The sequence below is a fragment of the Ambystoma mexicanum genome, chromosome 5p, assembly GCF_040938575.1.
Source record: "Ambystoma mexicanum isolate Mex_15411 chromosome 5p, UKY_AmexF1_1, whole genome shotgun sequence".
NCBI lineage: Eukaryota > Metazoa > Chordata > Amphibia > Caudata > Ambystomatidae > Ambystoma > Ambystoma mexicanum.
Genome location: NC_090930.1, coordinates 1,182,908,718 through 1,182,933,915, shown reverse-complemented (window position 1 = coordinate 1,182,933,915; position 25,198 = coordinate 1,182,908,718). Strand labels below are relative to the sequence as shown.

The window sequence follows — 25,198 nt, the reverse complement described above, 5'->3', positions numbered from 1 at the left end:
CTATGTGTCCACGTATACCACAGTTGTTGCATATGACATGTATTGCAAAACACTCCTTGTCCGATGCTACATGTGAGAAACTCCCACACCGGAAACACCTTCTTGTTGGTGCATCTCTATTTGTCGCTGCTTCTTTAGGATACCTGGAAAAATTAGACTCTCTGGAGAAATTCCTATTGTCTTTGACCAACCCTTGACAATTCCAACTTTTCCCCGCTGGTGGTCTACTCTCCTGTCGATCCTCGCCTTTTTTCCCGTTCTGTAACTGTCTTTTTGAAAAAGTTAAGCCCATCCTCGCCTTAACTTTTGATACTTTCTGAACTGCACCCTCTGTTTCTTCCAACTTGGGTTTTTCTATGTTCAACTGATTGTCTGCTTGGAGTAACTTTATGCATTTATCAGTGTGTTCCACCATCTTGGCAATCTCTATTGCTCTGTCCAATGTGGGATCCTTCTCCTTCCAAAGCTCTTTCCTAATATTGTCATTGTTGCATTTGATCATTAATTGATCCCGTATGTGTTCTTCTTGACAGTGAGTAAATCTACACTTCACTGCTAAACCCCTCAGAGCTGTAATAAAGTCTTCTATGTTCTCTCCATTCTTTTGTTCCCTGGTGGCGAATTTGTATCTCTCTAAGATAATGTTCTCCTCTATTTTATAATGTTTGTCTAGCTTGGCTAGTGCCTTCTCATATGGGCCTGTGTCTGGTGTGTCTGTAGGCTCTGGTAATTTCCTTAACACTTCCTGGCCTGCTGTCCCTAGACAATGAAACAATAAGGCTTCTTTCCTTTCATTAGAATAATTGGGGCCAAATACTGCTAACGCGTATTTATGGAAGCCTTCCTTCCAATCTGTCCATCGTACTCTAGGTTCTCCAGGTGAAGACAAAAAAAATACAGGAGCTGGAACATTTGCCATTGTATACTGTTGTACCTGTATTTGTAGATGCTATGCTGTGGCACGGTTTCAAATTTCCCTCAATTCAAGCATGTACACACTTGCGTTATGTAACTCACCGCCACTTGTATGGTGTGGTGCTATCCGTTTGTTCCTTCCAATCCGTTGAATCGTACACTCGTCTAGTGTCCTTCAGGACGCTACTCTGCCTTAATCATCTCGCCAAGTCGCCGAGCTTCGGCTGGATCGCTCTGTCTTTGTTTGTTTACCTAATCGCTGGTCCGCTTATGTGTTTCCTTTCTTTGCGTGGGGATGTCAGTTACGGCGTCCGTTACGCCGTAAGGTCCTTTTCTCTGTTGCTTTCGTTGCGTCACTTGATCTTGTAATACGAACGTTATCAATGCGTGTGGCAGAGTGGCGTTGGCTTGCGCATGCAGGTATTTTTAAAAGAAAACTACTTTGCACACTGTCGCTTTGTGTACTTGAAAGGAATATCGTCAGTACCTGTGTTCAGTTGGTTATTTTCTTATCTAGTTCGTCTGGATAACCTATCACGGCGTGATCGATTGCTTCCTCTTTTCCCGATTCGTAGTCGTAGTATCCTTAGTTAATGTTGTGCCGGGGGTCGTCTCTGAAAATCCCATATCCTCGTCGCCAGTTGTTATGTTTCACTGACATCATAGATGCCGGCTTGTATATATAACATGTTCTTTATTCATTAAGTCAGATAGACAACGACCCCCGGGAGGGCTTCAACCACCGTCCACAGTCTTCCCTTCACCTTTCTCCCTCGTGCTTGGAACCTGGAACCCCGGGGTGAGGATCCACATTCCAAGTACATACAAACCATAACTCTGACGAAATGTATAGCTTAAATGTAACATTGACATCCTAACAGGGAGGCATCGAGTTTCAAGTAGATTGTGATCACTTTCACATGTAGGAATTACTTGAAACGCTGCTATGAGCCTATTTGCATTGGTGGATATAAAGACATAATCTAAAGTTGAGCGAGAAGAGCTTCTAGACCAATTTGGTGTGGGAGGAATATCATTCGAGAAGGTTCGATTCAGCATTTTAAATTGTCTTGTTTTCATTAAAGTTAACCATTTATCTGCTCTAGTATTGGTGGTAGTAATGGAAACCTGGTATCACCCAAAATTATGGAATTGACAATGCTAGAATCCAATAGAACTTGATCCAAAATGTTTTCAATGTTATCAATAAAGTCACTTACAGTCGGTGACGCCGGGTTCCAGTAAATATTTATTATCATTGTCGCTGGGAAAAATGGATGATTTGTGTTGTTAGTGCGTATAATTAGAGGTTGAATCCCCGAATCGGGACTCGCCCATGGGTCAATAATCAATCATGAATCGTATCTTGCAGCTATTAAAAGCCCCGCAGCAGGTCTGCTGTTTGTGGCTTTGGAGGCTGCTACTGTGGTTACTTGGTGATCAGGCCAAAAGGGGGAAGTCTTGATCCATGTTTCCTGCAGAGCAACAAGATCATATTTATTTAATATTAATGGTTTAGAGGACTGAAGATGCGGGTATTCCATGAAATTATAGTGCACGCATGTTGTTCTAGAGGGGATTGCTAATGGTTTTTTAGATCTTTATCTCTCGCATGTGTTACCCAGCTCCATTTAGATTCTACTGCCTGTGGAGGATGTCCAGAAGAGCCATTGCAATTGCAGCAGGGATGAGCTCCTATATTCTGATTAGTATGTTGCTTTGGAGCTTGATTATCATGAATAGAATTTAATATTGAGGGCTTTGGAGAAATTACTTCTGTCAGAAGACCTTTTTCAAAAAGAAGCTGTCTTTGTTGCCACAAATAGTTTTTGATTATATGAGAGGAGATATTTACATCAACAATATCCTGATGAGCTGGGATTGGGTAACTTACCGTTGTGATATCAAATGAGTTAATAGGCCTTAGTTGAGGAATCGCTTTGAATATTGTCAACAAAGCTGATCTGTTTGGACAGGAATCAGAGTAGACTCTGTCAATCATTGTGAATCTTAGTAATTCATCTTTCAGATTCTCACCTAGAGTTTCAATTTGGTTATTCGTGATGCCTGTATGGGAGGTTGAATTCTCATGTGCTAGATTGGGCAGAGTTGGTGCAGGCTTATTTACAAAAATCACTTTATCAGAGTTATCCGATGAAGCCTGAAATTCACTCGCCAAAAGTACATTCTTAGGTGGGGAGCCTTTTAAGAAGGGGACTCTTCTAACAAGTTCCTTCTGTTTTTGCTCAAGGGTCATAAATGACTTAGTGTCATGGTCTAAATTGACGCAAAAGGTAGGTGCTAACATCAGAGGGTTTATTTTTTGATGATGCAAACTAAGATTAATGGTTTCTGCCATTGATATATCATTATTTGAATAGATCGACATATTCATAAGTTGGTAGTTAGTGATAGAATTGTTTACCATTTCTATGCCATTTGTCAACATGTCAACATCTAAAGGTTGAGGGACAACATTGGCTGCCTTACCTTTAGATGACTCCACACTTATGGTAGGAGGGCAGACCTCAATACATGGGACTTCCAGGCTCGTTTCGTTGTTTTTTCATAGGCGAATTCACAGGTTGGGGCTCGTCGCCAGAGATGTTAGAAACACATTTTATTTGTATTTTTTTTGGTATAGGTTGATACATATGCATAGTTTTATCAGAGAGGAGATGAATTTTGAGGGGGACGGTGCTCTCGTGTCGGGAATAATGTTGGGGACACTTAAAGGACATATTTCAGAAATTTGCGTCTTAACATTGAAAACTGAAGTTTGAATGGTGAGACCACCCAGAAACAGAGACACTTGGAAGCCTTGCGAATATGAACAGGAAGCCGTGGAGCAAAATATGGCAGGGGATGAGGCATACCAGAAGTTAATCTGTGCATGCCTGCACAGCGGTCCGTAGCTTATGGAGCCCTACGCACTCGAAGCTAAGGTAAGGAAGTCGAAAGGGCCGGACTTGAACCCAGCCCAAGCCTCCTCAGCTGGGAGGATAGATAGTACAGGGCACAGGGAGAATAAATGAAAATCAACCGCACGGCTGCAGTGCGCCGCAAGCAAGTATCCACGGGAGGGTAAGGAAACCAGAAGGGTCGTACTTGACCCCAGCCAAAGCCTGCAAAGCTGGGAGGACAGATGGTACAGGGCTCAGGCAGAATAAATACAAATCAAACGCACGGCTGCAGCGCGCCACGGGCGAGCATCCACAGGAGGGCAGCCGTCAGCTTCAACATGGAATGAGAAGTCAAGTCAGACACAACCAACGGGACATCAAGGTAGAGGGCTTAAGCTGATCGGCCAAGAATGAAAACCCAGATTAAACATGTGAAAACCGCTACGTTTCAGTATTTTAAACAAAGAAAGCAATATAAGGCATTTGAGTTAGGCACAGAGAACCCAGCGAGGCAGCGTACAGCAGACAGTACTTGTCGAGTACTTGCTCGCTGTGCGCACGCGCTTGTGCACGCAAGATCCTCACTTTATGGCCAGCAGTAAAAGGGGAGCATGCCTAGAAGAAAAGCAAGAAGAAAAGTTGTTATTAGCGTTACACGCTAACAATAAATGTTGAAGCTTGGTGTCCCAGACGCTGGATATTAGTAGTTGAATCTTTTCTTTACCCAAAGCTGGTCAGAAGGAGTTATGGAAGACAGGAATCCGGTAAGGGCTCAAGCAGGGGCTTCAGCAGGACAGCAGACAGTACCTGTCGAGTATTTGCTCGCTGTGCGAGCACAAGATCCTCACTTTATGGACAGCAGTAAAAGGGGGGCATGGCTAGAACAAAAGCAAGAAGAAAAGTCTTTATTAGCTTTACACACTAACTATAAATGTTGAATCTTGGTGTCCCAGACGCTGGCTAGTAGTAGTTGAGTCTTTTCTTTACCCAAAGCTGGTGAAGAGGAGTTATGGAAGACAGGAATCCGGTGAGGGATCAAGCAGGGGCTTCAGCAGGACAGCAGACAGTACTTGTCGAGTACTTGCTCGCAGGGCGCACGCGCTTGTGCGCGCACGATCCTCACTTTATGGCCAGCAGTAAAAGGGGGGAGTGGCCAAAGCTGGTGAGAAGGAGTTATGGAAGTCAGGAATCCGGTGAGGGCTCAAGCAGGGGCTTCAGCAGGACAGCAGACAGTACTTGTCGAGTACTTGCTCACTGTTCGCGCGCGCTTGTGCGCGCAGGATCCGCACTTTATGGCTAGCAGTAAAAGGGGTGTGTGGCCACAGATGGTGAGAAGGAGTTATGCAAGACAGGAATCCGGTGAGGGCTCAAGCAGGGGCTTCAGCAGGACAGCCGACAGTACTTGTTGAGTACTTTATAATTAGGAATGATATCCCTGTAGTCAAACATCCAGATTTACATAATACCTGTTATACGTTTGGCCACTAAGTGGATCATACATTGGTTCAGGTTTTTGGTATGTTGTTTAATGGTCTTATTATTTTACTGATGTGAACATTTCATTTTATGGGCTTTTCCGGAAATAAACTTAAAAAAGAAAAAAAAGAAATAAGGTTATTAACCAGGCGAGCACGTAATGGATTTGTTAAATCTGTTAAGTTTTCTTCATCAATTTCATATTTTCTCTAGCATTTAAGAAGCAGTTTACCTGTGCGGCTCTCAATTCATGCACCACCTCAACATGCAAAGGAGAACATGCAATACATCATATTCACATTCAACAAAATAAATATCTATTACCATGTCTAATCTAAGGTATCAAGTATGCACTTTCCAGAATCCAAATGACCTTCACAGTAGCTTGAGTTAAAGGGGGACTTAGAGTTTATAAATGTCTATAACAAAAAAATGATCGAGGGCAGCGTTAATGTAACCTTCAATAAAATCAAGCTCTCTATTATTTATTTATTTATTTATTTATTTATTTATTTATTTATTTGAATTCTTGTTAACACGCCTGATAGCCTGCAGGCCTCACGGCGCAAACAGAACATAGACAAGAGAAACAGAAGAGAGGGTGCAAGGTTGAGGTCTCTCTAGACACATCCATATATCAACATAAGAACCTTTTCTATGACATGTTATTAGGAGTATGGGAGACAGAATAGTCTTTTGGAAAAAAGCATTTTGGATGCTTTGAATCACCCCTTCATTCTTATAGAAAGCAAACATGTCCACCCCACACACAGCTATGGACTAGGCTTTAGCATTATAAATCAGAGTCAAATGGTTCATTGGCTGCATTTTAAAGGTCTAGGTGTAATTAAATATCTCTTCAATGGCTTGTTATTTCTGCTTAGTCACTTGCTTAACATTAGATAAGGATGAGGAAAATAAAACACCGTTGAGTTTATCCCGAAACTTATTAGAAAAGAACATGATTGCCAATTTTCTGACATTGATTTTGAGCCCTTTACCAGTCATATAATCAGTATATGTGTCCAATAAGATTTGGAGTGACCCAGGGGTTCTAAAGGTATGCATCCATCAGCTGAAAAACTCCAGTGATGCCATTAAACATAAACCGCCAGAGTTTCTGCCTCTTCTATTCTGCTTGACTGGCCAACAGAAAGACACATACCCATCAAAATGAACGAGGTCGTCTGACCAAATTTCTTGAAGACAAATGATGAAATGATTTCTCAAAAAAGAACATACTTCCAGGTCCTCAAGTTTTAAACCCAGACTTGCAATGTTCCACGATACAACGGAAAGCGGATTCACAGTATTTTCACGAGACATTGAATTATTGAAAATAGGAATGTGTTTGCTCTCAAAAGCATTATCGACTGATTGGTGTTGTCAGCCTAAGTCGTTAAAAGCTGCGAGCGCCATCAAACCGGTTCAAAATAGGAACTGGCGTCGCCCTTCTAGATTTTTCAACAGAAATATTTTCTGGTAATTCAGAGGTCATGCATTGTACAGCCACCTCTCTTTTAGATTTAGAGTAAAAAAATCCAAATGGGTCCAAACCAATGCAACTCGCCCTACAACCAAGGGACATTTCTGAAGCACTAAGAAACTTCACAATAGGTGTGTTAAACAACCACACAATCACCTTCAAATGCCTTTTGTGAGTTGTCTATCCAGTCAGCACGTAAAGCCCTCTTTACCAATTGGTGGTTAATGGATGGACCATTACGATGGGGGCTATCCCAATGTATTTATTTTGTCATTAGAGCATGGGCCGACTCCGCCCCTTTCTATTAAAATGAGAACATTTCATCAAAACACCAGACAGGCAGTCAGCCTCGGCTGTTAAGGAAAATATCTTCCAAAAGTCATGTTGGAAACAAATACATCTTATTCTGCACTTACCGTGCTATGGTGAAATACATTGGTGCTCACATGTCAGCAAAGCCAATTCCCATCACTGCCCAAGACAACACAATGCTCCACACAGACTTCCAGATCTGCATACAACACTATTATAACAGGGATCGAAATTAAGATTGGATAACGAGGAGCTAAAAGCAGCTGCTGGGTATCCAGCATAACCCAGTGACCAGGAGCGAACACTGGGGAACGAGGAGCTAATGCATGGCGTTCTGCAAATCTAACTTCCTTTTAAAATATAAACTTACAATTTTGTCCACTATTTAGGACCCCTTCTGTGTAAAATATCATAAAGCTGTGTCCTCATCTTTATTCGTAGATTGCCCCAAACTCACAGAGTTAAATTCAAATAGGTGTGTTTGTTCAGCATCTGTTCACTGTTGGTGTCAAGCTAAACAGACTTTTCTAGGCTACAAGCAGGAGCTAAATAGCTCCCAGCTTCCCTCAATTTTGAACCCTGTACAAATGTGGAGTCTACAACTGGGTGCAATAAGCACAATGTGGCAATCAGTTATCGAACCTTTATATTCTTAGTGGCAAAGAAGATAAACATTTCCCTCCCAAAGACAATATTCTACATGTGGTTTCAAGATATTTATTTGTATTTTGAAAGCGCTCACACAGCCCGGGGGCATCAAGGCGCTGTTACAGGAATATGTCTCTTAGTTGCCTATTTATAACGCGCTTAATACCAGAAGGTTTCTAAGCGTGGACCCGGTATCGAACCTGTGTTGCTTTGTGTCGTCTTGTTTCCAAGGCGAGCACGTTGCCGCTGAGCTATCTTCCCGGACACATCTCACCTAGCGCAATACTCAACATGAGTCCTGCAGAAGAGGACGCAATACTCAATGTGGAATCCAGAACTGCACTGTATCTGACCTGACAGAGCAAAAAAGACAGGCACAACCTTCATCTTTACCCCCTGATCTGATCTTGCCCCTTGGCGTTCAAGCCAAGTTTACAGAGCTTCAGTCTCGGACGAAAAGAAACCGATGAGCAGGTCCCCATCCTTGGCCTGGTCATGAAAAGGTTCAGCACTGAGGCCCCTCATGCTTGGCAGGCTATCTCACCCCCCACAAAACGCTTCCCCAATGCAACGTGGCCACACCTTCAGCGGCCACCTCTGAACACGTACCTGGAGTATTGAGGGGGGTGATAGCAATCCGGTGCCAAGATGAGTAACTAGGGAGAGAAATTGTAGTGGATCTTTTATAGCCAATCCAACAAAGATCCTTTGCAAGTTTCCCAGTGACCTATACCTCGCTTGTCACATACAGGGTAGAAGCAACCAATCCAAGGAAGGATGGCAACAACAGGCAGAAATGTAATTAGGTCTATAATATTCTGTGTGTGTGCATTGTTCCTTGTCCTGCTAGCATGAATAAGATCAAAGTTGTGTATGCCTGATTGATGAAATTGTTTTTATAGACTGATTATTTTGACGTTCCTTACGTTGCCTTTTAATGCTAATGCAGCTCAGGGAAGTACAGCTTCCGGTGTCTAACCGCTGCATTACTCTTCAGGCCCACAGCAGGTTATTCAGTTTAACAGAAAGCAGCAAATAAAGCATAACCCAAGCTGTGAGGCCCGCTCAGTGTTGCTTGTCGAACTTTAAAAGATCTTTCTACCTTAAAGCAGATTAGTATTTCAGGCATCACTGTAAATCAATACTTGTCATTTTCAACACAGCTGTTTGTCTTTGTTGCGTTTCTCTCACAAACAAACCTCAAAGTTCTTCTTGTTTGTCATCTGTTGTAGGGTTCAAATGCAATCCCAGGACCTGCGGCTTTCAAGATGTCCAATATGCCTCTTGGTATGAAGCTTCCTGTAATAACGTGCTGTGATTATCTATTGCAAGCTTCTGAATTGTGTGAGCAGGTAAAAACACTGAATTCATGCATTTCATTTCAGCTCAACCACTACCCGGTAATGTTGGATATGAGCCATGTGCGATCCATGTCAGTTTTCTGTATTATCCCTGTTTCATGGTTGTCTAGATCTCCCTGTTGTCTCATAACTGTGGCTTTTGAACCCGTTTACCATGTGATATGTGTTTGTGGTTTTGGTAGGTTACGGAAGACACTGGACAGATTAATGTTTAATAACAGTTAAAGGCTGTTTGCTCTTTGCCTTAACGTTCAAAACGTCGAAGCTCAAATATTTTCCCATAGAGGCGAGTGAGCTGCTTTCTAAGGCACCTGTTGCATTGCTTCATTTAGCACGAACAAAATCGGGGTTTATCCCCTGCAAGAGGTGTTGGAGGTTGCAAAACTACAATCCTGATGGGAAAAAAGTTAACTTGTCTGAGATGACCGACAACAAGAATGTGTCTGGCTTCATGCACCAAAAGTGTGACAAACTGGCTTATTTCATACTTTTTTTTGCATAGCAAAGTTCTCAATGGGTTCTCAGTTGGTTCTCATATTGGTGATAGAGGTCTTCTCAGGTCAGTCGGTTTTGCAGGTGTTCTCAGCACTCACAGTTCATGCATAGTGATTTGTGTTCTTTGAAATTCCAGTTTCTAGTTGTTGGGATTCTCTTTGAAACTACATAGAAACTCTGGTCGTGCCACGCCAGGATAAGAGTGGATGAGAATTGAGTGTGCTACATCTCAGCCAGCTTTTGGGAGTAAAAACATCGACACCATATTGCAAAGGTTGTATTGGAGTAGCCCAGTGGCAATAATGGTTGTGCCAACTGATTTTGCAGCAGGGCTCGATGCTTCCAGGCCATCCTGTTGAGGTGCTGTGCAACAGGTTTCCACTGAGACCACTGGCAAATGTCAATTAGGGGGGCTGATCCAACAAAGTTATCTCACAATGCTTCACAGCATTTCTAAACTGAGGGCTCCTTGTGCACAGATTTTACCCTTTAATTCACTAGCAAGAGAGAAGGGTCACTTGGGTGCTGTTGACTGGTGAGGGAGTGTCCAGCCCTAACATATAAGCTCCTTATAGACCTGAAACAGACTATTTTAGCAAGAAACAAATATGGCCCATCAAAGGTAGCTCTGGCTTGAATTTGTGGTTCACAGGTGTCATTTTGTTACAGGTGGCATTTTTATTGGGAAATCTAGCTGTGGGTCTGTACATTCTATTCTCAATCATCTAATGGCAGTGTCATGGAGGTCAGAAAGGGCCCCTATTATTACAAGGGATTGCGCGCACCATATTGATGACTGGGAATTTCAGCAAACTGATTGCAATGTTGCAAATCCAAATGTATCGAGCACAGTTAATTATGGAAGGGATATGCTACTTTTAGTGTTACAGATGTTTAGCATGTATAGATATTAGATTTTCACGCACGTAGAAAGATACAATATTAAAACTGAAAATGCAACATTAACATAATCCAAACAATGGGGTGCGTTGCAAAAGACATGGTAGTGTCACGGTTTTATAACAGGGCACACTCCAACCAGGGTCTCCTTCCCCTATAATGAACGTGGCGCACAATAAAAACGCTATTTATCTTTAATAAACCACAGATTTGTTTTGAGTAGGCCCCAACCCGTCTTGCACCCACCTTTTACAAACACCCCGTGTCACAATAGACTAGGAACCAGGCCGGTGTGTATCAATGAGATATTTATTAATTTATTATTTAATAGAAAAAGGAAAATATTCAAAATATTTACAACAGCCACCTGTGATGTGGCAACATAAATGCAATGCTTCCTACAGAACAAGGGGTTCAAAATCCTAACACAATTCACATGAATCTTTAATGACAAAACAGGAAAAACCGTTTTAAATGCAACTGACATCACTAAGGTTAAGCACTACCCCTGCAACACTCGCCCCCAAACATCAGCTAACTTAATTCCCTTTGAATGGGAGGCTGAGGCAAGGAGTAAGGACAAAGAGAGAAGAATCAGATTTAGAATGCAGCCCACCACCCGAAGACGGGAAGTCAGAAAAGAAAATGAAAACCTGTTTTTGGAGCAAAACCAGAATCGGATTTGCTTGATTACTCGGACAGCAATTCACAACCGTGGTGGGACAGCTAGAAAGGAAATTTGATATGCTACACTTAAGGAGATAGGAAAGCTTATGGACTACTAATCAGCACATCAGGACAACATGGAAACAAGGTAGGAAAATCGATTTTTGGGGAAGAAAGCAAATGCAAAAGAAAAAGACATGCAGCAAAATGGAAATTAGTTTTCCACAGGATTTGTGATGACAGGCAGCTAAGGAAAGGACTTAGCTGTCAAAATCGGATATCAGTTTTCAAAGACAAAGAGAGAGGCGCATAAAAGATAGGATTCTAATAGAAAGGGATTGCCCTCAATGGGTGTATGGTTTGGGTTTTTCAATGGGACAGATGCAACCTAGGAATTCGTAGGAATGCACACAATACAGTGACAAGGAGACTAACTATTTTACGGCTATACTTTAATGACTATGGTTATTAAAGAAAGACACTGGACACAAGTGGGTTCATTTAGAATTTTAACCAGCTTGCACCGTGAATTTCTTTATAGGGCAATTAATTGATTTACTTCAAAATGATACTAAGGACTTATACAGACAACTGAAAGATTTATGAAAGGAATGCGCTAACCTACACAGGCTAATACAGATTCTTCTATGGAAAGGTGAATGAATTATACTGGCAATTTGGGACTTTCAATTGGATTTTTAATGGAATTTTCTATGAATTTTATTAATCAGTTATCTGTCTTTTAATACTTTTAACACCCTTCTGCAAAGTTTTTTTTACTGGGGGATTTTAACTATTGGCTAGGTGATAACACTGATGCCCAAGCCAAACTATTAGATGGGACGCTGTCTAACTTGGGCTTTTTCCAATTTATTGATGTACCCACACATGTGCAAGGGAATACTCTTGACTGGCTAGGAGGTCTTAACATCACCCCTTCCAGCATGGCTGTTAGCCCATGTCCCTGGTCGGACCATTTCTTTATATACTTTGAGATTATCGCTGAAAAAAGTATTATAAATAAGAAACCCGTTTGCTCTACTACCTACTGCAGAAATCTCAAGAAGCTAACTCCGGCAGCCTTCGACCCTTGGGTCCACGTACTAAAGGAGAAGATTAATGACAATTGCTCGGTCGAAGAAATTACATGTATCTACCAAGACACCCTTGTCAAAAAGATTGTCTAAAGATTAGCAAAGAGAGACCAACTCTTGGTTCTCACATGACATGCACAAAATGAAAAGCGACAAAACTAAAGCTTTATACACTTGGAAAAAATGGCTCACAGAACATGATAAAGAAATATATAATGTCCATGTGAAAAATTATTAAAAGTCTGTGGTCTTGGCAAAAAAAAGCTTATCTTGATGACCAGATTGTGAATGTACAGTCTCAGCCGAAGGAGCTCTTAAAGTTTTTAAAGAACTAGAAACATCTAGGAATAATAATAAAGATTTAATTATGAAAGATGCAAAATGTTGTACTGCTATTACAGACGCGATGGATGCTAAGCTTATAAAAATAAAAAATGGAATCTTGATAGCAAAGAAAACTTAAATGCAAAATGACTATGATACTATTACCCCTATGCCGAAGATCTGGAAAGTAGGTGAGCAAACTAAAATCTTGGGTTTTGGACTACTTCGAGATTCCTCTCTTGGAAAAAGTAAACTTTTTTGTGGCTGCGCATCGTCTGCTGTTGTGGTTGCCTCGCAATCCTTGAATGTGTGTGCTCCGCGCCCCTTCCATCCTTGGCTAGGCTTGTGCCTGTGCGTCCTCTTCCTACGTGGTTCCTTTGCAATCCTAGATCGTGTGTGTTTCACACCTTTCCATCCTTGGTTCGCTCGCACCTACGCATCCTCTGCGCATCCCCTGCTCCCCCTTCAGGCCCTTTTCTTCCCCCTGCCCTTTTCCCCATCCCAGCCCCTGTTGCTACTCTTTGCTCTGCTCCTTTTTTCTTCTTCTTGGCCACCTTTTTTGCTAGACTGCACTGTTCTTGTTTCTGCTATCTTTGACTGCTGTATGCCTGTACTGCCTACTTCTGTATGTTTTTCACTCTTCTCCTTAGGTAATCTTGATCATTGTACGAGGTTGGGGTTGGAACCTTCTTTTACCGTGGCGCTGGATGTGGCACTCTAGCTAATGCTAACGGCAGATGGCATATGTCCAACTGGACGCAGAGATGTCTGCCAAAAATTGGCGAAATTGTGTAAGAAATTGTCACTGAACTAATGGAACATTAATCTTGACCAATCTCAGGCACACAACAGTGTCCGTTATCATTAGAGACTGTTTTTACAGGATATGAAAATACCAACTGGCAAATGCTAGATCCAGCGCCACGGTAAAACAGGGTTCCAACCGCAACCTCATACATTCTAAAACCCTCGGACTGCAGCAGCTCTGTCCCACAGGAACCCCAATTACAGGCAACAGAAAATATAACCACATGCAGAGAAACGGATACGGACAAGCGCGGAGATCCACAGTTCCTTCAAGCTCCTACCCTCGAGCCCCTTGATCATTGTTCTGTTACTTAGCCTTCGGTCTGCTTGGTTTTTCCCTGTTGTGTTCCTTTTTCTTTCAGGTTCCCTCGTTCTTATTCTGTTAACTGGTTTGTTTTTCATATCTAAATGACTGCTCTTCTCTTTTGTCTCATCAAGCCCATCGTGTATTTTATTAATTTGTTCTTGTCTCATTCTTGTCTCATCTGCTTGCACCCCTCCTCTTGTGCCCTTCTCTTGTGCCTGTCCCCTGTGTCTCCTCCCCCCTTACCTTTGTTCCCCCATCCCTCACCCCTCCTGCTTTTCCCCTCTCCGCCCCTGCATCCTCTATGGGGCTCTCTGTCTCGCCTATCTTCTCTAACTGCTTCTCTATTGACTATCCTGTCCTACTTACTAAGTCTGATAGGAAGAAGTTCAAAAGGGATATCCTGGTCTCCAACCCAGGCCTCCCTATTGCTGATATCTACACCAGCGCTTCCTCCAGACAGACCCTCACCGACATCCCCTTTGTTGTTCCTTCACCAGACCTATGAACTCCACATATGTTCTCTGTGCTCTCTCCTTTTGCCTCCTCTCCCATTAATGTTGGCACCCGCTGGGAGGCCCTCCTGGCCCCCTTCCACTCCTCTAAGACCATAATTAATGTTTACCTTAATGGCACCATCTTGGTACAAGGCCCTCAGGCCAAGCTCCTCCTCTTTGATTGACGCTTCCCTCATCTCATCAACTTCCTTTCTTCGCCTGCTGTCCCTTCTTTTCGTTCTCCTTTGCTTCCACCCTCTGCCACCTATCTGACTTCCCCTACTTCTTCTCCACCTGCCCTGTTGCCTCCCTCCTCTGACACTTTTCTGGCGCCTTCATCCTCCTCCTTGGCTACCTTGCCCTCTCCTCCTTCCTCTTCTGCCCACCCTTGGGCTCCTTCTACACTTCTGCAGGGTGTACCTCTGACCTGTACCCCCCCACGGAAGCCTTTCAAGGCTTACAACCTTCTCCACATTGCTACTCTCAACTCTCGCTTATCTGTCAAACACTCCTCCGACATCTGCCGTCTCCTGGAAGAACTTGACCTTGATGTTCTCGGTCTTACCGAGACATGGTTCATGGCCAGATCTGTCACAAGTTTGGACACTCTCCTCCCTGATGGCTACAAGATCCTCTCCGTGACCAGATCCAACCGTCCCGGTGGGGGTGTAGCTTTGATCTTCCCAGAGTGGATCCCTCGCTCTATCATTCCTATGCAGGTCTACTCCTCCTTTCAATGCCTGGCATGCGGCTCTCTCTCTCCTGGCTGCTCTCTCACTGTGGCTACTATCTACCAGTCACCTGGTCAGGTAACCTCCTTCCTCTCTAGGTGGGCGGACCTCTCCTCCTCCTTTCTGGCCTTGACCACTCAACACCTCCCCTGAGACCTCAACATCCACCTGGATGCTTTCTGTCCCTCCTCTGGACTCTTTCACAACCTCTGAAATCCTCTTTCTCTCTCAATTCTTCCGTCTGGCCCGACTCACTCTGCGGGGCACACCCTGGATGTTCTGACCTCCTCAGACCTCCGCCTCTCTAACCCTTTCACCACTCCTCTGTACTGGAGTGATCACTTTCTTCTCTCCTTTCATCTCTCTCTACCCCTCAGGCGGAGCCAACCGCTGCACTGACACCCACCTTCTCGGTCATCCGACCCATGAAGCATTTGTCAGCTGAGGCTTTCACCGCCACTTTCTCCCCCCCCTCCTGCACATCTGACTGACTAACGTCCCTTTCCAACCTCTATTCTCGGTATCACTACATATTACCCCCACCAAAAATATTGCCATATATATGGTCATCAGGAACTAACATAGCCGATATATTAAGGGGGGATCATTTTGGGGGGTTTTGGGAGTGGGTTCTGGGGGGTATCCCTCGCTCCTTTAAAAATAATGCAGGGGTTGCGGGGGGTGTCCCCCGCAGGTTCCATGCCTTAATATAGCTGCAAAAATATGTCATGAGGATTCTCTTGAAGTCCAAAGCCAGGTGAAACTTTTGGTACGACTCAGACCTCGTCACTCTTAAACACAAGTGCAGGGTGGCTGAGAGGAAATGGCGGGCGTCTTGTGCACCCTCTGACAAACAGGCCTGCCGCCCTCTCCAAAGGCAATACCGGATCTCTGTCCACACTAAGAGGAGAGCTATGATATGACATCATATTTTATTTATATCCTGCTCGTACACAAGTGTCAGAGTGCGACAAAGCAAGGGAGGGGAACAGGGGAGAACAAAAACAATGATCCTACTAGGCCCAGTGACATTGAGAAACGTGCAAGTGCATGGGAAAGGGAACAAGGGGAAAAGTGCATGGAAGCGGGGAGAAGTGGAAAGTGAGGATGAGAAAAACAGATAAATAATAATTAATAAATAAATAAAGGCAGTAAACAGTAGTAGTGCAGCCAGCAAGTGTCGAGTGCTGGGTTTAACAGACAGGGTATGTCTGATAAGTGCAGAAGAAAAAGTGGGCTGGGGAACTGTATGGATACAGATACAGACCCCAGTGCAAGGGGTGGCTCGGAGGCAGTGCAGGAGGGTGGCAGGGTGAACAGGTACCTGGGCCCGGAGGACACAGGGTGGCCAGGTGCACAGTGCCAAGAGAGAAACAGATCAGCAGGGTGGAAGGGGGGCAAAGGCAGAACAAAAGAGGAAGGTCTTGGGGTGCTTCCGGAACTGGAAATGGTTCTCCTCAAGGCTTGGCTTGGCTCACATCCAAGCCTGTGTCTCTGCGGCATCTAACAATTTGGCCGAACTCTTGAAAATCTGCAAGGAGCTGGCCAATCCTGCTGCAGTCTCTACCTCTCCTGCCCCCTCCCAGGCCCTCGGCACAGCCTTGGCTTCACATTTTATCTCAAAAACACAGGACACCCTGTCCACCCTCTCTTCCACTCCTCCTTCTTCCTCTACCTTTTCCTCTACCTCTGGCCTTCCTGTGGCCGCCTCTCTTCCTCCCTTCTCTTCCTTTCCTTTGTTCACCCCTGACAAGGTTTCTAGACAAGTATGATCTATTAAAAAGTCTCGACAAAACAGGTCCTGTCCTGTTCATCCACAGCCATCAAGGACCAGCCATTCCTTTGTGATGTCATCTTTCATGAACTGGGTGTTTGTCATAGCAGTGCACAGTGGTGGTGCGAGTTATGGTTGCTTAGCTTACCGTAACTGGTGAATTTCTGGGGGTTTTCAATTTTACTTGTAACCATAACCTACCTTTAACAACGTTTTTTCATTGAATATATATTCAATCTCTGTTCTATGTTCTTAGGTCGCCGAAAAAACAAATTATTTTTTATTTTTTTATTTGGGGTCCTCCCCAAAAATCCCCTTTCCTATTATCTAGTCCCTAGTCCCCTCCCCTCACCCCTAATATTTCTTTAACACCCCCCAGCACCCTATTTTTCAGTGATTTTCTTCTTCAAAAATGTTCAGCAAAAAACTCCTGGCGATGCAACAAAATCTTACCTCCAATCTCATAAGCAAGAACAGACATACTATTCAACTAGGTCCCTTGTTAGACATGAGAACATTTGTAATACATGTTTTTCATTAGGCACGTGTGCAAACACACACTCTACTTTAGCATGGCATTTCAAACATGTGCATTTTTCTTTCTAATCTCAGGGATCCTAACCGGCATTCATTTGTTATACAAGCATTGACATAGGAATATGATTTCAGCACTTGATTATTCTGCTTCCCTTGCTTATCATTGGATGGGTTGTTAGATTATGACACCTTCTGCACTAAAGGACCAAACTCCCCTTCAAAGTTTTGACTCCAGCTACCGCATACATTTTTCAAAGATTAAGAAAGTTATGCCCTTTTTGTCCCGTCTGACACCTTGCCAGTTAGCCTGTAGGAGGGATCCTGATTAATTGTTGACCTATTTATACTCACCCTGAAGTGATTTCTGGACCCTCTGCCTTTTAGAATAGCCACCTCGCCCTTGGCTCATCAGCTTCCTTGCTGCAGCAAGTTACGCCTCAGCCCGTTACTGTCAAGACACTACCCCAGGGATGATTCATGACCTTCAACGATCTCCCTCTGCACACCCTCTCTCATTTACACCATCCAGCAGCCCAGCAAAACTATCCATGCCAAAGCCCCAGCCATGCAAGCCCTCTCTCTCCAGAAAGTCTTCCACCCCATTTTCTCTGCCCCATTTCATACCATCTTTGAACACTGCCACCTTTATATGATTATGTGTATTTCTTTGACTATTTCCCAGCCTCTTTCGTGGTGTCATCTGTCACCACCCGTGTATCAGCTCATGTAATTTTCCAGCCCCTGGCTTTGGTGACCTTTGGACAGTATTCTGCTTCGCATGATATCCTGTGTCCCGGGAATATGGTGCACTTCTCTCTAACTTTTCCTTCCTCACCTCCTGCCCTTCATGAACAACAAGCCTTCTATTTTCAAAGGTCATCTTGCTTCTCATACATCACACGCTCTGAATGTTTGCTTGCCCTTCAGCTTTCAATTTTCCATAATTTCTGAACCTTGCAATGTTTGTGTTTGTGCGCCTGCTGCTACCAGCATATCCATTGCCCAAGCATAAGAAAACTAACCCACTCTATTTCCCCCAATATTAAGTGTCAGTGTCAAATGTTAAACTACACACTGAAACTACGGCACAGATTCTTCAGCTCCTAAATATTCTAGCACTCCCTTCTCCTGGTCTTTCTCCAAATCTTCACAGTTCCAAGAGAATAACTACCTTCTATTGGCTCCTTTTTCAATGTTCATCAAGACTAGGGGTGCATCTCCCTTCCCCTGATCCTTCTCACACTCTTAACAGTGCCAAGAGGATAACTTCCTTCCCTTGGATCCTTTTACAATGTTCATCAAGACCATGGGGTATGTCTCCCTTCCCCTGACACTCCTCACAATGTTCACCATATTCAAAAGGTTCACATGCCTCCAGCTTCACTACCCTGTCAGGTACTGTGAATATGTGATGATGTTGGAGGCAGTTCATTATTATATGTGGGTCTTCTTGTTTCTTAGACTTATACCTGGTTCGCTTTCCTGACAGGTATTCTTTATGCTGGGTCCCAGACCCTCTTTTGTATGGACTTATTTCTCTCGGATCCCAGACCCCTTTGTATTGGTTTCATCCTCTCTGTCGTGATCTAGGCATCCCTGGTTTCTAGGACTATCAGGGACTGTCAGGGACTGCCATAAAGAGGATGACTTTTGATGTCACTTCCTATTGGTTGCGGGTTCTAAATCGGTGTCTCAATGTGATATGGTCCCTTGCGGTTATGATATGATATGACATTTATAATGTGCCTATACACATGTGTATCAAAGGTTGCCAGCAAGCACGTTCCGGGAAGACCACACGCTCAAGCTCTCTCGTCCAGCTGATAGCCCATGCTTCTGCTGCTCGACCACTATGGACCTGTCAGGGATGCCTCTGCTGGCGGGCAAGCATCCCGTTCTCTGCACTCTGTATCCCGGTCGTTCCAGCAGCTCGCGAAGCTCCAGGTTCCTTCAGGAAGGATCTCTCTCAATGTTTGAATTTCCCTCTTATATTTTTTGCACCTAGCCCAATAGGAAATCAGTAAAGATTAGACTGCTCACTATGTTTTACAGAGTTGCTTGTCATGCTTCTACACCTCTTCTTAGTCCCAGTTCTAATCGTGGGTCAGCTAGCCTCTCCCTCTTCTCAGTGCATAAGGGATATCGGTCCCTGGAGGACTCCACACTCTTCCTTGTCTCAGTAGGTCCTACCTTACTGATCTTCAGGAAATAGATAGGAATACTTGGGATAAGGCTGTAGGGGGTTGGCAAGGAAGGTGGTCACTAATCTCATAGGGGGCTTCCCTCCCCATGAGATCCACCCACTGAGTGCCTACCCTTGCAGGGACTGTCAGGTAGTGGTCTCAGCTCTCTGGCCCTATGGGAAGGGACTCACCCTAGGGAAAAGTCCCTTCCCATACCTTTCCTCTAATGCCAGTAGCTCTTTAATCTGGGATTATAAAAGGGTTTCCCACATTTTTGCTCCTGTTCCAAATAGGGGTGGGCAGGAGAACATTTTTCTTCTTCCCAGGTGTCAAGTGGATAATATGTTTGAATTGTTTTTTGTTTTTTTTGTGGGTCTGGTGTTTTAGACTCCAGCATGAGAGCATTGGTCTTCTCTGCCTCGGTATACTGTACAGGGTAGTTGTCTTAGAGGGATGGTTCTCAGACGGAATTTTAAAATTTTGAAAACAAGAATTTTTCTTGATCCCGTCTCCCACAAAACTGGTTCTCTCTTGGGGAATGAATGATGACTGGGCTGCTATTTTATGGTTTTCTCGAGCCCTACAGACCCTGTGGTTGGGTAGAAGGATGGGAGGAGAGATTAGGGTTAGGGTGTAGTCCCTTCTGGATGTCCCCATTTCTCCTTAGAATAATCTAAACGTTCCTTAATTGAAGTCCGTCAGGAAGATACTGAATCACCATCAACATCAATTTCTCCAATGGAAGTCAGGAAATTATCTTAGGTGTCTGGTCGGGATTCTTCTTCCAGTAACTCTTGTTTATCAGCGGGAACCTTTGACTTTAATGAGTTATGTTTCCCAAGTTGAGAAGCACTCTCCTTCTCTCCTCTGAATGCTATAGGGTTATTGTTTTGGGAGAGGGACAGGGAGGCCATGGTCCTTATTACAACCTTGCGAATCTGGAAACAAGGGTGCCGTTAAGCTTAGAAATGTGCTTTGCTCAATTGTTCCCAATAGGAGGGAGAGTGGAAGATTAGCTTACAAACCGGTACAAATATCTGCTTCAGAATATTGAACAAGCAACATGTATTCAACAGACTCTAGATTTAGAGTAAATCATGGATATATGTTTCACTGGTTTTATGAACGTGAATTAGCAACCCTATTTTACAGAGTTGCCCATACCTTCAATATAGGAAACGATATAGAAATATGACAGCATCAACACTAGTTAAAAAGGTTAAGATCAGGTTTTAGAAAGTATCATTACAAAAATGTTGTCCAATGTGCGAGGAACAGGAGAATACTGGTATAGGTGTTTATCAGAATTAAATTGCTTGTTGTGAAACCTTGGTCCACCAACCTGGTTTGTTACTTTAAGCTGTACAGAATATACATGGGAAGAACTATTAGATTTCTCAAAAGAAGCAAATGCATAACTTCCTAACATTAACACTTTAAACTCCAAATGAACTTTGTGCACTTGATCACGTAAATGTATGAAGACATGTTCATCATCGATTCCCTGCTATGCTAAACTTTATTTTAAACACACAGTCCCCACCATTAGGTAAAGTTACATATTACTTTTGGAGAAAGGAATATAAAGCTTTAGAAACACATCATATACATCTAGTTTTAATGGTTGAAGGTGCTCCTCAATTTGGTGAATATAATTCTAAAACAGTAAGCAACTTTATAGAAAAATATGATATCTGCACAATTCCAAGCTCTGATGAAAGCCCAAAAATATATGAACAAGTAATGAGCATCTTATTGTAAAAGAACATACACGTCAAATGACCACTTTAATCGAAGATGTTGTTTTGGATTTCTAAGAAAAGAGTGTGAAGAAACAGTAATTAATGACCTTTCAGCTATTATACACCATTTTAAACATAAAACTCCCAAAAGATCATACGAATTAAAGAGATTCAAAAAGCACTAATATACAACTGCCAAGTAATTTTAAGTATGTGGAATGCAAACATAGATTTCAATTTGTAGCTGATCATTCTATGTCTGTAAGTATATACATATCATTATACATAACTAAGTTATACAAATGTCCACTCCAAGATCTTTGGGAGAACATTGCAAATGAAAGGTCACTTTCAGCGTTTTTATTTAGCTTAGGAGTTAAAGCTCTTTCACAAAGTGAATGTTGGAGTAGCAGATAGATTAACAGGAACACACCTTTATGGTAAAAGTATAGATATTAAGTGGATCAGTCTTGGCTACCCAGAAGGCAGATATAAAGTAAAACCGTATCATCAAATAGAAATGTTAGGTCTTCATATCCCAGACAGTGAGGATATAGTCAAAGAAACCAACATGCTTAATAAACACTACCCTGCTAGATATGTACATTTAGATGTTTTATGTCTTTATGAAGTCCTACAATATTACAATTCTCAAAGGTGTGAAAGAAAATGTAGAAAAGGGTCATCATAAAAGTAAAAACATAGATTAATGTTTAGTTAAGCATGTAAAACCAAATTTAGTTCATCACAAAAAACTAAAGTGCTTCATTAGACAAAAAGGAGCTGTATTATTATTGCTGACTACAGCTGTTTTTAATGTGACGTAAAGAATCAGAATTAATTGAAAATTTGAATAGTTTAGAACCTGCATTGACACTTCATAAGGAACACATAAAATGTCATTCTTTTAAAAATGATGTTAATAAAACTTGATGAAGAAATTGAGCAAGAAGAAAATTCTAGAAACAGAATTAGCTAAAGATACACAGCAACCAACATCTAATCCAAATTGAAATGTAACCACTACAAAGAAAAGAAGCACAGTTCACAATGGAAGATGTTCATGCTGCAAGGCAACAAGATAACCAACAGGTTAATTCTTTAGAAGAGCTTGTTGCTTAATTAAATGTTGAACAAAAGAAGGTGTTCCATGATTTTGTTGCTAACATTGAGCTTTTACGTGAAATCCGTATTTGTGAATGCATACACTTTAAACCAACACTCTTCTAAATTAGTGGAGAAGCAGGCACCAGGAAAGATTTTTTAATTGAAGTTATATTCAAATTTGTGTGTGACTCATTTAATAATCCATTAGAATGTGTTATAAGAGATCCTTCTGGTCTGGCTGCTTACAATATCGGTGGTATAACACTGCACACACTGTTTGTGTTGCAAGTAGAACATGATAAAAAAGACAGTATGAAAATCTACATGCTGAATCAGCACAAGAAGTAGGTAAAACATTTGAAAAACATGAACGTTTTAATCATTGATGAAGTCAGCATGGTATCGAATATAATGCTTGCATTTGTATTTTTCCATATGCAAGAATTTCTAAAATGTAAAGATAACAAAATAATTGGTGGTAAACATGCCACTACATGTGTTGATTTGTTACAGTTAACTCCAGTACATGGTGAAACTGTTTTTAAAACAATTAAAACAAAAGATAGTGTAAAAGCCATTGGAAGCATAGTCAATATACATGTATGCAGTTATTTCAATTACTTTGAATTAAGGGAAAACATGAGACAAAGTGAAGGTATTGAATTTGGAAATATTCTTAAACAAATTAGAATCAGCAAAGTTACTGGAACTTAATAATAAACTTCAGGAGTATGACATGCTGATTCCTAGCATCTAATCTTTTCCAGCTATTAGAAGATTTTGTACATTTTAGGTATGACAGCTATGTTGTTATTTATACATTTTTGTTTTTCATAATTGATGTTTAAACATGTTGTAATGCTGCTTGCTTTTATGATATGTCTCTATCAAAATAAAGCTGAACGAACAAACAATAAAATTCCAGGAATGACAAATAAATACTTCATATGGAAAAGAAGTAACTGCAGAACAAGTATATAGTTCCTTAGTAAACCAAGGCAAAAGAAAATGTGTCTCATATCCACTTTAGAAGATGGCGAGAAATTTAATTGTAAAATCATTTAAAAGGAAAATCAAAAAATAATTTCACTCGTAGCAGTAGACACATTGGAGCACTCTGCCTCATCTAAAAAGATGAACGAAAATGAAAAAAGGTTTGAAAAATTGCAACATACAGTTTCTAGAAGAGCAGGCCTTGCTAATTGTGTCAATGTTTGGGTAGGAATATTAGTATAGAAGAAGGCTTAGTCAATGGAGCAACAGTCTATATAGTTGGTTTTAGAAACCATGCTAGCAATTTATTCATTTAATTTTTTGCAATACAGTTTGATAACATTAAAGAAGCATAAGAAATAAAAAGGGTTACTATACACATTCAACCTGTAATACATTTATATAGTATGTAAACAATTTCCAATAACTCCAACATATGCAGTAACTATACATGAATCTCAAGGTTTAAGTGTAAATATAGAATTAATAGATTTAGGATCTAAAGTTTTTACTGATGGAATCAGTTATGTGGCTTTATCTAGAGTGCAGACATGCACTGGTTTATTTGAAGTAAATTTGGATGTACAAAAATTGACAGTTCACATTCCATGTTTAAAAGAATACAACAGGCTGTGTGTGCTAATCATTAACCCTGAAATGATATAACAATACAAATAAAATCAATTTCATTAAAAGGTAAACCCCACTTTCGAAATAGCAACAAGTAAATCCCAAAGTAACAGATAAAAGTAAAAGGTTAATACTGCCATAAAGCAAAGTACTTTTAGGACAGCTAACAGTTCTACAAGTGACCCTCCAGGATTTCTTAATAATAATGGTGTGAATTATTATGCTAACGTAACTTTGCATATGTTGTTAAAGTTACAGCCTTTAGTTGATCAAATAACTCTTACGAGTTAAAGTGTGTTGCAAAGTGTTTGCTGAGGATGTCCTGCTGTGCTGCCCTGTCCTGTGAGGAGTTTGCTCTCCGTGCTCCGGTGAAGTGCAGCTGGTTGACTTTTAATTGCATTGAAGGTGGAGCACTACAAATACACGGGCCCGCGCAAAGCGTGTGTACGCAAATCAGTGCTTCATTTGTAAAAAAATAAGTGCAAGTGCCCAAAAAATCTTGGCCCCATAATTCCGGCTCCCACGGCCGACGGGCGCCGCCCGCAGGGCGGGCAGCCCAGGCCAGTTCACTTCTAGACCTAGATCGGCCCACCACCAGCCCATCACACTGCTCCATGTCACATGTTTGGCGCCCAGTTTCCTTGAGTTAGCAAAACAATGACACCCGACTTGTGCTTGGTAAGGTACGCCTTACCTTGTTTTCAGGGACGAGGATGCGTACCACACAGCAGCCTGAGACTCTCAGACTCTGACTGCCACCACAATGAATCTCTGATGAAGTCGCTCACTGCAAACCTAGAGGGGGGCAAAGGCACTAAGTCAATGAAATTGCAAAGCGCTGACGTGATACCTCGTATGCTCAATAGGAAATTCAACTGCTGGAGGCAGAATTGGGATATTTGGGTTCACATAAAAGGCCCCTGAACTGTATGCAGCAAACGTGAGGGTAGGAAAAAGAAAGCCTCATAGGACAGATTGGGCCAAATGTAGGTATTGCAAACGAGACATTTTACTAACAGGGCCCAGTTTCTATGGCAGAGTGAATTTAAGTTGACAGGACATTAATATTTTACTGACCTCATTCACAGCACCCACAAACATATCAATATCATAGCATAACAGGACATTTCGGGTCTGGGTCAGAACACTGGACGGGCCAAGCAACTTCAGTGGCTGCGAGCAACAGGGGAGAAAATGTAATGTTGGTTCTACCATAGTTAGTCCGCTGCGCTAGAATCTCTGGTGCAGTGACTGGCTGGTGAGACTATGTCTGCCTGTCAAATCAAGTGTTACGGCTCTAAGTAGGGGGAGGG

The 25,198-nt window shown here is 42.2% G+C and overlaps 1 protein-coding gene across 1 annotated transcript in view; it reads left to right on the top strand.

The window, feature by feature from the left end:
- LOC138481482 (fibrous sheath-interacting protein 2-like) overlaps positions 1 to 25,198 on the top strand; it is a 798,294-nt gene that overhangs the window by 134,695 nt on the left and 638,401 nt on the right. The window contains exon 2 of the mRNA XM_069613651.1: positions 8,973 to 9,092. Within this exon, the coding sequence (XP_069469752.1) occupies positions 8,973 to 9,092 (120 nt within the window). The remainder of the gene's footprint in view (positions 1 to 8,972; positions 9,093 to 25,198) is intronic.